Below are 12,887 nucleotides of genomic sequence, written 5' to 3'. Positions count from 1 at the left end.
TTGCTTTTTCACTTCCATCAGGGAAAACGTGAGAGATAACTGCTCCAATACCATAATTGGATGCGTCTGAAATCACAGTAATGTCCAGAGCTGGATTGTAATGCGTGAGAAGCAAATTAGAGCTAAGTTGTGACTTCACGTTATCAAACGCAGATTGACAATCGTGTAACGAATCAGCTTCCGTATGGTCAGCTAAGTGCGAAGACAGAATCCTTGTACACAAAGACTTCGACATCAGGATACTTGGTCTAAATCCTTCTGGTGTGCATCTTATTGATTGGAAAGAGGAAGCATAAAACCGAAGGACATGGATAGAAACAATACGAAATGGAGTTCGTCAATTCAGCGGTCGCCAAATTCCGTCACAAAGAGACGGCCTCACCATGGTGTGGTGGTTTATTTGCATCTGTAAGCCGCTGAGATATAGTGGGTGGGGGGTGTGTGTATTCGACACTGGCTTAGTTTCATACTTCGTTGGTCAGTGGTTATCGGTGTGACCAACACAATCTCCTGGTGTTGTTGTGACAAGGCTTGCGGCGTCACTTATTCTTCGTCGTCTCACGCTGGAACGCGAAGCCTTGACTAGTGAGGATCCTGGTATTCCTTTATTTTACTGTTACGTTTGATTCTGTCGATCGACCAGTGCTGTTAACTACACTTGCCCAACAGGGTGTGCTCCAGAAGTCTCATAATGCGATGCGATCCCTATATTCACATACTTCTGGGCGGGTGAGGGTGTATGGCGAGCTCTCCAAAAACTTCCCTACAAAAGTGGTGTCCGACAAGGATGTTCACTCTCTTCATTCTTGTTCAACTTCGTCAATGGTGAAATAGCGAGGCAAACACTGGACGGTCTTCAAAACCCCGGTGTTCGAACTGTTGCTGGTGGGAGCCTTGTCGATTTGGAGTACGCAGTTGACGTCACCGTCACCCTTGAAGACCGAAGCGAAGCACAAGCTCTGTTGAATAGACTGGCCACCACTACACCATTTTTAAGCATGCGCCTTGCACGTTCAAAGTGCAAAGTCATGCTTCAGAACCTGCAGTCTCCGAACATATTCTCTTCAATTCAAGGAGAATCACTGGAGATTGTGGAAAACTCTGCATACCTTAGTAGTCGTATTGGCTCTGACGGAAGTGCGTCTGATGAAGGCGCGCTGTTATTGATGCGACAACCGCATCTTCGAGTTGTGGACGCTGAGAATACATTAGCCTTGATAATGCGTCAGCCTGGCCCATCGCATCAGTTGGTTGGTATTTGATGGAGAAATCGTAGCCCACGAGCATTGTTGCCCAGCGTTGCAAGCGATTTGCTGTGTACACAGGGATACCTTTCTTTGATCCGAAAATACTGAGAAGTGGTTTAGGATCGGTGATGATCGTGAAAAGACGACCACATAGCATTTTATGGAACTTCTCGTGCCTCGTTCAGGATGGTGCAAACCGCGAGCTGGACAGCGCGTGACTTGGCAGAAAGGCGAGAAGGAGATCACGAAGAGTTTGGGCGTTCTTCTTGTACGCCTTCCAGTATGGGGTCCCTGTGACCCTGTTAACTGCTCCAATACCATAATTGGATGCGTCTGAAATCACAGTAATGTCCAGAGCTGGATTGTAATGCATGAGAAGCAAATTAGAGCTAAGTTGTGACTTCACGTTATCAAATGCAGATTGACAATCGTGTGACGATTGTGCTAGGTCCCCACCTAGTGCTGACCCACTCTTTTTCTCTTCTTTTCACTCTATGGCTTTTAATATAATTGTATATATGTATGTGTATATAACTAGGTTAACCGTATGGGTGTACGGCAGCGAGGCATCAGTGCCAACACTGATGTTGCTGTTCTTGATGATGATGATGATGATGATGATGACGATAATAATAATGATTGTGCGCGGGTGTCCAAAGGCGTACTGTTATGTGACAAGCCAATCTGGGAACGGGTGCCAACCCGCCGTGTGCTTGTGGTCAACCATCGCAATGCTAGTTTGATTAGCATAGCGCCACATGTAATGGACACTGGGGGGCTAGCCCCACACCACTAATCACATGTAGAAGCTGACATTTCCCGGATAGCCAAAGGAACTAAAATCACTATTCGTTCTTGCTTGACTCACATCCAACAGCTTCATGAAGCTTGCTTTGAGCGCAGCACCAACAGTTGTGAAAGCTGCTCTGGGCGTTAAATCGCTACAATACAAGGCGGTGTTTAGACCACCTCATGTTCTCGGAACTTTTCACTGTTACGTTCAAGGGTACCCTGGCTAAAAGTGGGCAAAACAGCTGTGAACTTTTTAATCTAACTCGGATCAATACTTGCCACTGTAGTTAAAATGGAGATTAGAATCAACCGTGGACGCAGGTCGTGATTTTGAGAACGGGAAGCAGAATCGTTCAAGTCGAAGGTGGATGCCATCTGTATATATCCGAAGCCTATATTATTTTTGTCTTAGACACAATCTGCTCTTATACTTCAGAGTCACTTCAGTTCCCATGCGTACCTTAACCCTGGTCGCCACTTTTGAGACCGTTCCTTGTCAGGATAGTGCCGCTAGTTAATTGATAATCAGCTCTTTCATCTGCATAGTGCTCTGCAAATTTGTCCCTCCTGGTTACGAGACATAATCCTCCAAATTCATTCCCCAAAAATCGCATTCGAGGTTAGCAGGTTGGTATGGGGTTATGAGATTTTCAAGCCCTTAGGCCTCCACTTAAGCACGTGCATAGCTTGCAGCGCACCGCGTTAGTAAAGACCACTCGCTTGGAACCATCCAATTAGTCCTATTCAGGGGGTTATCTCTGTAGCACTACTTACCAATCTTACCACCAAACATTGAAGGTGTCGCATGTTCCCTACAGGATGCTTTATGCACTAACGGACTTCAAAATCATACCACAACAAGCAGATGTTTAAGCTCAAAGTAGTATGACACGAATAAATTGGCTCAACTTGTTACATAATTTGAGTTCCAAGAAGGCGTTGAACAACGGTGCTAGCAGTGCTTGATATCTCCGCTGCACTCTTCCGAATGTTGCGTCCTGCGGAAATAGCTGTTTTCGAAGTGACTTTCGTACAACTGATGTCGTTTTTATCGATGCTAATTGTTCTCAGCCTACCGCGATAGGACAGCGACAACGTGCTGTATTCAGGTTTACTTAATTGGCTTACGCTGAACTCTATAGGATGCGTCTGTGAATTTGTTCTCAGAGGTAGGATAATCAACTCCGCTTTGAAAACAGGGTTGCAGATTTTTCGAACTACTCCTCTGATCAACTCAATCTTTCGTTCCTTCAGTTCTTGTTGTAAGTTGTCAAAAGAACAACCATTCGAAGTTCGGGTTGTCAGGTTGTATCCATCATATACTCCATTATACGCTGTTTAAAACTTCAGGTAATCGAGAAATGGATGGATCGTGACTTCTTTATGACCGCAGAGGAAGCAGCAGCGGCGGGAATCGTTGACAGGGTGCTCAAGGAGGCTCCAGTTAGATCAGACAAACATGAGGACACTCAGGCTGTCAAACATCCATGAGGTATCGTCTACTCCACGGTCTTTCTGTGATAGCTGACCAATGACGACCGCATGGAAGTTTCTCGAATTGCTCCCACTGCTGGAGTTTTTATCATAACCACCAACACCCTTGTACTTCGCCTCGTGTGTTCGAAATATACAGTTGATTTCGTCTGCTTACTCTTTCTTCACACAGGTTTCCCATGTAAAGGAGGCTCCAGTTAGATCAGACAAACATGAGGACACTCAGGCTGTCAAACATCCATGAGGTATCGTCTACTCCACGGTCTTTCTGTGATAGCTGACCAATGACGACCGCATGGAAGTTTCTCGAATTGCTCCCACTGCTGGAGTTTTTATCATAACCACCAACACCCTTGTACTTCGCCTCGTGTGTTCGAAATATACAGTTGATTTCGTCTGCTGACTCTTTCTTCACACAGGTTTCCCATGTAATGTATGCTGACCTAGTAATGCGCAAAGGATACTGAGCTACTGATGTGTATCTGAGCATACCTGATACGTTCCTGCAAGGGTTTGAGCCGTTAAATCACCAGGCACTTGAATAAGACCTCTGAAGACCTGCTGTAATCTTGTCAGCTCACCAACATATACATTGGATTAGTAACGCTGAGGTACACTAGATTGTTTTGGAGTGAGCTGATCTCACTCCATAAGTTACGCCTGTTATACCATGTACTTCCAATGTAAGTTGACAGTCTACCCCTCACAGCTATTTTGCCTAATTCTAACCAGGAAACTCAGGCGAGTTGATACCCGTTTTCTGCATCAGATTATTATACTCGACTTATCAACAACACTGATAAGCGTCGCTCAACTACGCAGTCATCGGTGCTCCCGCACTTAAGATGTCGTCTGCAGTTCCTAGTTCTCGAATTTTCCCTTTCAGCAAAAAACCTGAACGACCCAATGTCAAATAACAGTGCGTCTGACGTCCAATCATTCCTTCCCCGGTCTACCATCTCTTGGTGATTGACTCTGTAGCCTCTGAAACCAGTTCACCCCTGCTACACAGTTTATGGCTTAACTGGATGGTACATTTAAATTAGGACCCTTCGGGGCGCACCAAATTGGGTCCGGAATTTGCCTCCATCGGCACAGTCCAGATTACTCTGTAATATCTGGACATGGCAACTACTTGCGTCTTCCGTTATGGGTCCATACACTAGACTAAAACGGTGCAAAGCACGATACTTCCATTTTGCTATCAATCTTGAAAGTGACTTCCAGCGGTCTCACTAATGGTTGCGTACATGAGTCTCGGGTATTCTCGGCTGCCGACGCTGCTGAAACAGGCTCAAATGCTATAATTGAGGCGCTGTCATCTCTGATCTCGGGATAGCATAGTGTTTAAGGCGCGAATTTACTGACTGAAGGACCATGGTTCGAACCTAACCTCAGCTTTTCGACTGTTCCTGTCTAGGCTTGGACAGCCCGACGGTACCTTATCCCTCATGCCAGCTAGCTACCGAAAGGGTGTTGCAGCTCAACGGTTTGTCTGTTTGTTGTTTATCTGTTCGTTTGTCATCTCTGGATTTGCATCTTCTTGGTCTTCAGCTTCCATCTTTATCCTTCGTGATTACTTGTTCACTGAAGCTTGTGCACCCCTTGGCTTACCGCATTAGTGCTCTATCTTGCAAGTCCCTAACGCACCGATTGGCTTCAAAAACGGATCGCCACTATGCTGGAAGGAGTATTTTTAGAGCGCGTAACCGCACTTGGCGATGCAGTGTGGTCGCATGCTGTGACGAGGTTTACCAGGCAGGTATGCCAGTGTACACCTTTATGGCACACAATGTGGGTAGCATACGAAATTGCGTGGCAATCAAGCCTAGCTAAACAGGTGACTCTGCCGTCAATGTCACTAAATCGGGGCCACAGGATATACCTGCGGTTCCTGAGTAAGGAGATTGACTGCGGCCCGTTGCGGTCTCACCTGGACCCATTTTACAAACTCATTTAGCCGAGGTGAGGTTGAGCTCGGTCTCCAGTGAACTGACCCGACGTGGCCAGTTAGGATAAAATATGTGTCAAGGTTTGGGCGATGCGCGTGCTTCTTGGTTGATATGTTTGCGGTGTTTTTGTATTTTGTGGGTTTCGACAGCCGCAGTTGTGGAAGTTCCACGCAGAGGGTAAATCTAGACGAGTGTTTTTTCACAGAAGTTATCATTTTAAGTAGTTCGCCTTTGTTCCTAGTCTTTATGCGCTAGAACTGCCAGACATTATACAGCTTCCAAAAGCGATTCTTTCTAGAATGGTATTTTTATTCTATTCCTTGATATTGCGCGGAAAACACACTTCCATAGCCAGAAGCATGACCCCAGGAATTAAGCAACTTTGCACAATCTTCATATGAATCACTGTTGTTGGTTGTCACTGAATTCCGCCCTTATTTTTTAAGGCACGTTCTAATGGAGGTCTCAAGAATGTGATTTCCGCGGACGAGCTTCTAACAGCTACCGGCAATTCTCAATGAAGTCTTGAAGTACTGTTTGGCGACTAGCCTACTTTCTGCATTTCACTAGCATGTATTGAATCGAAAGTCCCAATCCGATGTGCTACATTTGTCTCTGTGGGTTTCAGTCGGCGACAGAAAACTTCAGTAATTCTTATGGTATCGTTCGTCTGTTCTCAACACAATGCAGTTCCCTCATTTACCACCGTTTGGACTGACTCCTGATCACTAAGCGAGTACTCATTCTCAATCAAAATTCAAATAGCAGGGCTTTTGCACCATATAAGGAATATGCTATCACACAGAACTGGCTAACTATGGGGTGTGGACAAGATTGCACATCCTCTTTTTGATCGGTGAGGTGCCCTTTGCACCCAGAATTCTGGTATCTGGTCGTCGGTTTCTGCACAGCATTGCCTGGGTTTGGTGGGAAGATCGATCGGAAGTTCTTAGGTATACCATATAGTTTCCGGAAGCCGCTGATATTCCATAGGCTGCGTTGGCTAGGCGGCCTACCTGATGCTACGATCGTCTACCCCACTGAGTCCTTATCCGACTGCGCAACCGCGAAAAGATTAGACAATCAGCCAGTGAATTGTGACTGTTTTGGCAAATAAACTCTCACGTTTCTAACTGTCAGTTTTTCGCATGCAATACCATGTCTATACGCAGCGGCCGATATACCCAGAGTACGCAGCCACTGACGTCCATACATCAAAGCCATCATCGTCGGTACGTAGTCTTTCCTATTTCTTTTTAATCGCACAGCAGTGACTGTTCGATAGTTTCTTCCTTCGGATCCGTGACATGTGTGAACGGATCTCTGGCAGCTAGAACAAACCTGTTCCTGTTACACGGTTGGTTGCAGATTGACCACTAGTTAGACTGTTAAAGCTCTCATCTGTTTCGATTTCCAGAGTTCTTCGCGCAGTCCTATTGGAGTAGCACAATGACCACGGTAACTGGTGGTTCTCTTAGCACCGGTCCAGGTACGTATGGGTCCGGCTGCGCGACAGTTTGCGGTGAGTCGCGTGAGTTTGGATTCTTGTCCAAGTTGAGCACATTGTCACGAGCACGTCGTCGGAAGCAAGAAGCGGATGAGCTTGCGGAAGAGGCGCGACAGGCGATAGAGGATCGTTTTCGGCAGGATTATTTCGAACCGAATTTGGACGGATTTCAGCTCGCTGAGGGCGAAGAGCGATCAATGATTGAGCCGCATTCAAAGGTGAGTGTTATGCGCTCGCACACTGGCACCAGTCACGGATCTGTCAACTGTACTTGTTTACCACTGATGGAGCTTTCAAGAGAATGCATGGATCGCAGACTCATATCGTGTTTTGTTAGCATTTTTCTTACATTCAACTACAAAGCTCGAAACGTGCAGATTATATGTAAGACATGGTAACCCGAATCCACCTGATCAGAAGAAGTTCACAGTAGTCGAGGAGTAGAACATTGAACCACCATAAGCGGCAATAAATTAACCTTCGTAAGAGTATTTGTTGGTTTCATGCGTGTTTCAGACCTCACTCTTTTTCCTAGGTAAACCGGAATACATTGAGTTATACTCGTTCCAAACAAACTAGAACATGATAGGTTTGCTTCTGAACATAGCCTGCATCATTTGCTGTAACTATTACGGCACTAGCATATTTCTACTGACCCCTCTCTTGAAACTCTTGAAACTCTTTTGCCGAAAATATCAAAGTTATGGACAGGCCAGGTGAAGTGTTTGGAACGCGTGCGTCTTTGTCAGACGCGACGGATAGTTCCTGAAGAACCAGTTAAAAGGGTGAATGCTCAACTGCACACAGGAAGATAACATATGCATGGAAACGCCTCTTGGAACTAGAGCAGACCGCGTATCAGAATTTCTCCAAAGCCAGTAGTATTCTTGCATAGTCAGACATTTTATGCAGAACTCTGCTGGTGAAATCCTTCAATCGATCTGCCTGTTCCCCTACTCACTGTATAGCTTAAATAATTAGAAAATGGAAATTCCATAGTCTTGGCTTCGTAGAGTTTTAGTAAACAATGGGTATTGTCATTGACAGCACAACGTCAGGGTTCAACAATCAGCTTCACTTTCATGCAATCGCAATCTGTTCGAAAGCCCTATTTTTAAGAATAAAAGTGGATGAGGAAAGGACTCACCCTAGCCTACCACAATCATTCCAAGGTGCCTACGACTTCAGACACTCGATCAGGCACTTTGGATAGAAACTGACAACAAAAACGTCGTTGATGCCGACTAGCAGCTATACGTTGAAGCGTCTCCAAGCGTGCACAGAGAGGATCACATGGACCCCGTCCTAAGAAGCGAATCACACAGACACTGCCCAGGCTTTTCGTAATCGCCTCTATCCTGCTTCTCCAAGTTGAACGGTGACCATCCCTCTACTTGTGCTACTGATCTGAGCACGAAAAACTGCACTCTTTTTGGCAAATCATGATTCACCGTATACACAACATGACCAGATCACCTCAGCTGTTTGTATTGGATTCATTCTTCGACTAAAAAATCGAACACGCGTTTTCTGATTTTTCGCTTTCGTTGGTGTCTTTCTACTCGAGCTACAATTCTTAGACAATTGTGATCGAAGACCTGGAGACATCTCAATACAACTGATCGTAGAAACCATGCCTCAACCATATGACAAAAGAGCCTCATATACACGTCTCTTGAGATTTACGGGTATCCCGTTTGCTACCATAGATGTTTCAAACTATCAAACAAGCTCGAAGTAGTTCAGTGGTTAGTACTCGAACTTACTGACCGGAAGTTCCTCGGTTCGAGCCCAACCCCAGCATTTCGACCACTCAAGTCTAGGCTCGGGTATCTTGGTAGTATCTCAACCGTTGTGCTCCCTTTGAGTGGTATGGTTAGTGGTAGTGTCCAGAGGTATGACCTTACAGTTTCTGGGTGAAAAGTGTATACCAAAGGACGAGGTGACTTTGATCACTTCCTCGAAAACACCTGTGCCTTCTTTTCGGACGCCAGAACGATGTCTGCATGTTCCAGACCCGCAGGATTTCGTGAAAACCGGTTTTTTGAAGACAGCGTTCGTCTCATCACTTCTTTTAAGCACTCCAGAAGAATCGATCGACATGCTAACAATGCCTTTCTACTACGTTTTAGGAAGCGATCTCCGTCGGGTGAACAACCAACTGATCCATTGGGAATTTCTTTTCGGAGAAAAACTATTCAGTGGTAGTGCGTGTAATTTGGGATTTGTCCTGTAAATGAAGCCAGTCTTTGCCGGTGTGTCGAGAAGCACACGACAAATCCCCAGTTTAAAAAAATGATGGCCTGAAAACGCGTGACGAAAGTACGCTGTTCCCTGTTGAATTCCTAACCTCTGTCAGCCCGAGACTTAAGGATTGAATTAGTAATGGACAGGCTTTACCTTCACTTGATACCGTATTAGTTCCCCCAATGAATAAGCTTGTTTTTTGGTCGAATTTATTCTTCACGAACAGTTCTGGATCTAAAAATTAGTAAGTGAACATATCGTATTTCCTCTCCACCTAGTAAGGATATTTGGAAAGCGTTGTCCTCGAAATCTTCACTCTGACTTTCTGTGATTCAGGCGTTTACAGTTTGCCTTCGCTAACTCGGAGATTGGTCTGTTCATCGGTCGTTCGTTTCTCTTACTCCCATCCACAGGAGCATCCGTTGGTTCAAGAAGCCGTTCAGACTCTGGTGAGCTGGATCAATGCGGAGTTGGTAGATGAGCGAATTCTAGTTCGGAATCTTGAAGCAGACCTGTACGATGGGCAGGTCCTACAAAAGCTTATTGAGAAGCTTTTAAGCGTCAAGATCAACCATCCGGAAGTTTCACAAACAGAAATCGGACAGCGCCAGCGTTTAAAGGTGACTTGGTTTAATCCTGAATTCTTGCTACCGATTATGATACTTCCTGATGCTTTACGTTCGCCAGCGTTTCTCCGCAGAAATAAGCTTCTGTAGATACGATTTCGCTTCCGATTTCAACATTTCTGAACCTGTATTGATAGAGCCAACTAACTTGTCGTTACCTCAGCTCTGTCCGGAATCTGTCAGTTTTTCAGTTTTTTTCGGTTTATCGGACCGGGGCATGCGCATATAGAGAAACTGAGAGCAGCGAGTGTGTGCAGTTTACGGATTTGGACGATGAGGATAGCTTCCACAGTCGATATTCCCAGCACCATCCAGTCTGAAAAAACGGGGGTGTCGGTGTAAAATAATCATAACCATAGTAATAATAATGGTAATGAATAATCGTTCAGCTGTAACACCCTTTTGGTGTTTAGCTGCCATGCTACCCGAGAAGCCACGAAGGCTGAGATACTGCCAGGTTGCTCGAACTCAGACGAGGCTGTTGATATGTCGGACTTAGTTTCTAACCATGGATCTTCCAGTAGGTGAGTTTACACGTCAGCCACTGCACCGCCTTTGGTTTCATCGGCTGGAACGAGAATTGGAATCCCACTATGCAACGAGGCAGCAAGAAGGGAGTAGTCAATTATTGCGGCTATTTAGCATTTGAAAGTGCTTATCTCTGCTTAATTCCGGATGTGTAACAATCACTAAACCATCCGCCAATAATGTGCTCCTCAGCTCATTCTGTCGGCGGCTGGTTTTGGGAGAGAAATCACTTGATGTTCATCTCTTGTTCGCGTCAGTGGTTTTGGTGACATTCTTCTCATCCGACCCCTCTCCTCTTATTACATCCTTATTTACCGTTACTCACGTAATCGATCACAGGTGAACAAGTAAACAGGGAGAACTTTCGGTTGGTAATCGTTTGAAGTTGATGAACTTGTGGCAGGAATCGTAGAGAAACCATGTAACAATATATAGAATTCATGGAGAATGACTAATCACACCTGTAGTGTACAGTCAGGGTCCAGAACAGTAAAAAGCTGTGAAAACAGTGGGGAGAGTGTTCCCAGGAGATTTATATCGTGCTGCTCGGAAAGAAGAGACAGTAGACAGTTGACGTTAGTGGATGGCTCAGAAGGGAACAAAAATTCTACATTTATGATAAATAAGTGGGTTGGGGTTAGAGCTCGAGACAATTCACTAGCTGAGACGCGGATTTACTGACGAGAAAATTCGTTGTTCGAAGACGACCTCAACATCTTGACTACTGCTTTGGCTTGGGTAACCTGGCATTATTTCAGCTCACGTGCTTCCTTCGGGTAGCGTGCCCAACAGGCACCGAAAAGGATGTTACAGCTGAACGTTTATTAGTACTTCTATTGAGAGGAATGCTGATATCGAACAAAACAAAGATTATTATTGTTAGTCGCTTAGAGATGAAACGGCAGCGGGGAAGTGGGGCATTTCTGTATTTTTATGGATTGAATGGAATCGTACTTAATGAACTCAAGCTGGGGATGCTTATATGATTGGTAATGCCACCAAGGCGCGGTGAGGATTGCTTGGATGGGTAATAAGTGGGTTTTTGGAGAGTCGAATCGTCCGATTGTGTTTGAATACAGTTAGAAGTGAACTGTGGAACAACGGATGTGAGATGGCAAGAAACCCTTCTGAACTCCGGCCTTGAAACTAGGTTTTTTGGATGGCTTCATCGGTTGAATTTGCAGAGGTTTCTCCAGGTTCCTTCAGAACTTTACAATCCACTTGAGCAGAAGATAATACAGTCAAGCATGTGGCCTGTTGCTGTGCTCGATCTGAAGCCTCCGCTGCGTCAAGAAAACAGTTCATTCTCACTAAATTGGCACAGGACAGATGACAGGACGTTAGAGGCATTCGCCAACAGGGCAACGCTAAAGCAGTGACCACCAAACCACTCAGGAAGGCGTTGTTTTCATGGTCAGAATGAGCACAAGAACTCTTTGACTAGCCTTATGCCTAACACATGTACCCTTGGTCTCATTGACGGTGGGAATGCATTCATCAGAGATTATGCAACCTCTTTGCTCACCATGCAGACAGAGACTTGGCTAAATGATTGGTTAGAGGTGAATTGCAGCATGTCGCATAAAAACGTTGGCAATACTTGTCGGAAGCTTAACACCGTAAAATTCGTCGAGCCAGAAGGATGAATGAAACGGGCGGAACTGAATGAAAACACGCAACCGAACGATCTTTGGAAGAACCCGGTACGATGTGAAAGCTGTTCCGAATGGGTCAAGAACAGATCGAGTCTACTGATAGCTGCAGTCGTGCTTCCGAATTTGAGTTGGAAGGCGATCGTGAAAAACGGCCTGCTGGGTCAACGTGCGTCGAATCGGCAGATCAGTCAGGTAGTCGATATGAAGTCGCCAACAATGCATAGCTCTATGGTAAGTTCTGATTATAGGATAGTTGAATGGTTTGGCTTTGGACAGATGCGCCATGGCAAGCGATAAACACAAGAATTATCGGCAAACTTTTGAAGGATTGCTTTTGAGCCATAGCCTGGAAATCTGACGCGCATGCGTCAAGTGAAATCAACCGGAAGACTGAATGCGAGGGACGGGTGCAGTTACAAACTCTACCTTCAAAACAGACAGATTGGTGTTAACCTGGAAAGAAGACAGTTGGGGTCACAAGCATAGGCAATTTGTATTTTACAGGAATAAGGTGGAAGGGATGAGATGTAAGCGTGTCACTTGACAACATTTTCGAGGACATGGATTTCACCATAGGAAGCTCTGAATGTGCGAGTAGGATGAATATTACGTCTTTCTGTGTGGCCATGTTTAATGGATAGGTGGGAAAACCTGCAAACAAACGCAGAGTTTAGATTATTGACTTGAACATAAATAATTCGTTCAGCTGTAGCACCGTTTCGGTGCTGCCATGCCATGTTTAATGGATAGGTGGGAAAACCTGCAAACAAACGCAGAGTTTGGATTATTGACTTGAACATAAATAATTCGTTTTAGCACCGTTCCGTTTCGGTGCCTAG

At 45.2% G+C, this 12,887-nt stretch overlaps 2 protein-coding genes across 2 annotated transcripts in view; one reads left to right on the top strand and one right to left on the bottom strand.

The window, feature by feature from the left end:
* T265_04494 (hypothetical protein) overlaps nucleotides 1–12,887 on the top strand; it is a gene marked incomplete at both ends in the record, with an annotated part of 26,325 nt that overhangs the window by 2,879 nt on the left and 10,559 nt on the right. Inside the window, 3 exons of the mRNA XM_009169249.1 lie at nucleotides 835–1,254; nucleotides 6,903–7,210; nucleotides 9,653–9,859. Of these exons, the coding sequence (XP_009167513.1) occupies nucleotides 835–1,254; nucleotides 6,903–7,210; nucleotides 9,653–9,859 (935 nt within the window). The remainder of the gene's footprint in view (nucleotides 1–834; nucleotides 1,255–6,902; nucleotides 7,211–9,652; nucleotides 9,860–12,887) is intronic.
* Nucleotides 1,429–12,887, bottom strand: part of T265_04493 (hypothetical protein) — a gene marked incomplete at both ends in the record, with an annotated part of 17,924 nt that continues 6,465 nt past the window's right edge. The window contains 2 exons of the mRNA XM_009169248.1: nucleotides 1,429–1,604; nucleotides 7,649–7,757. Coding sequence (XP_009167512.1) covers nucleotides 1,429–1,604; nucleotides 7,649–7,757 — 285 coding nt within the window. The remainder of the gene's footprint in view (nucleotides 1,605–7,648; nucleotides 7,758–12,887) is intronic.

The sequence above is a fragment of the Opisthorchis viverrini genome (genome assembly GCF_000715545.1).
Source record: "Opisthorchis viverrini unplaced genomic scaffold opera_v5_74, whole genome shotgun sequence".
NCBI classification, from domain to species: Eukaryota; Metazoa; Platyhelminthes; class Trematoda; order Opisthorchiida; family Opisthorchiidae; genus Opisthorchis; species Opisthorchis viverrini.
The sequence above is the reverse complement of the archived record's forward strand: the minus strand, read 5'-3'. Positions and strand labels throughout refer to the sequence as shown.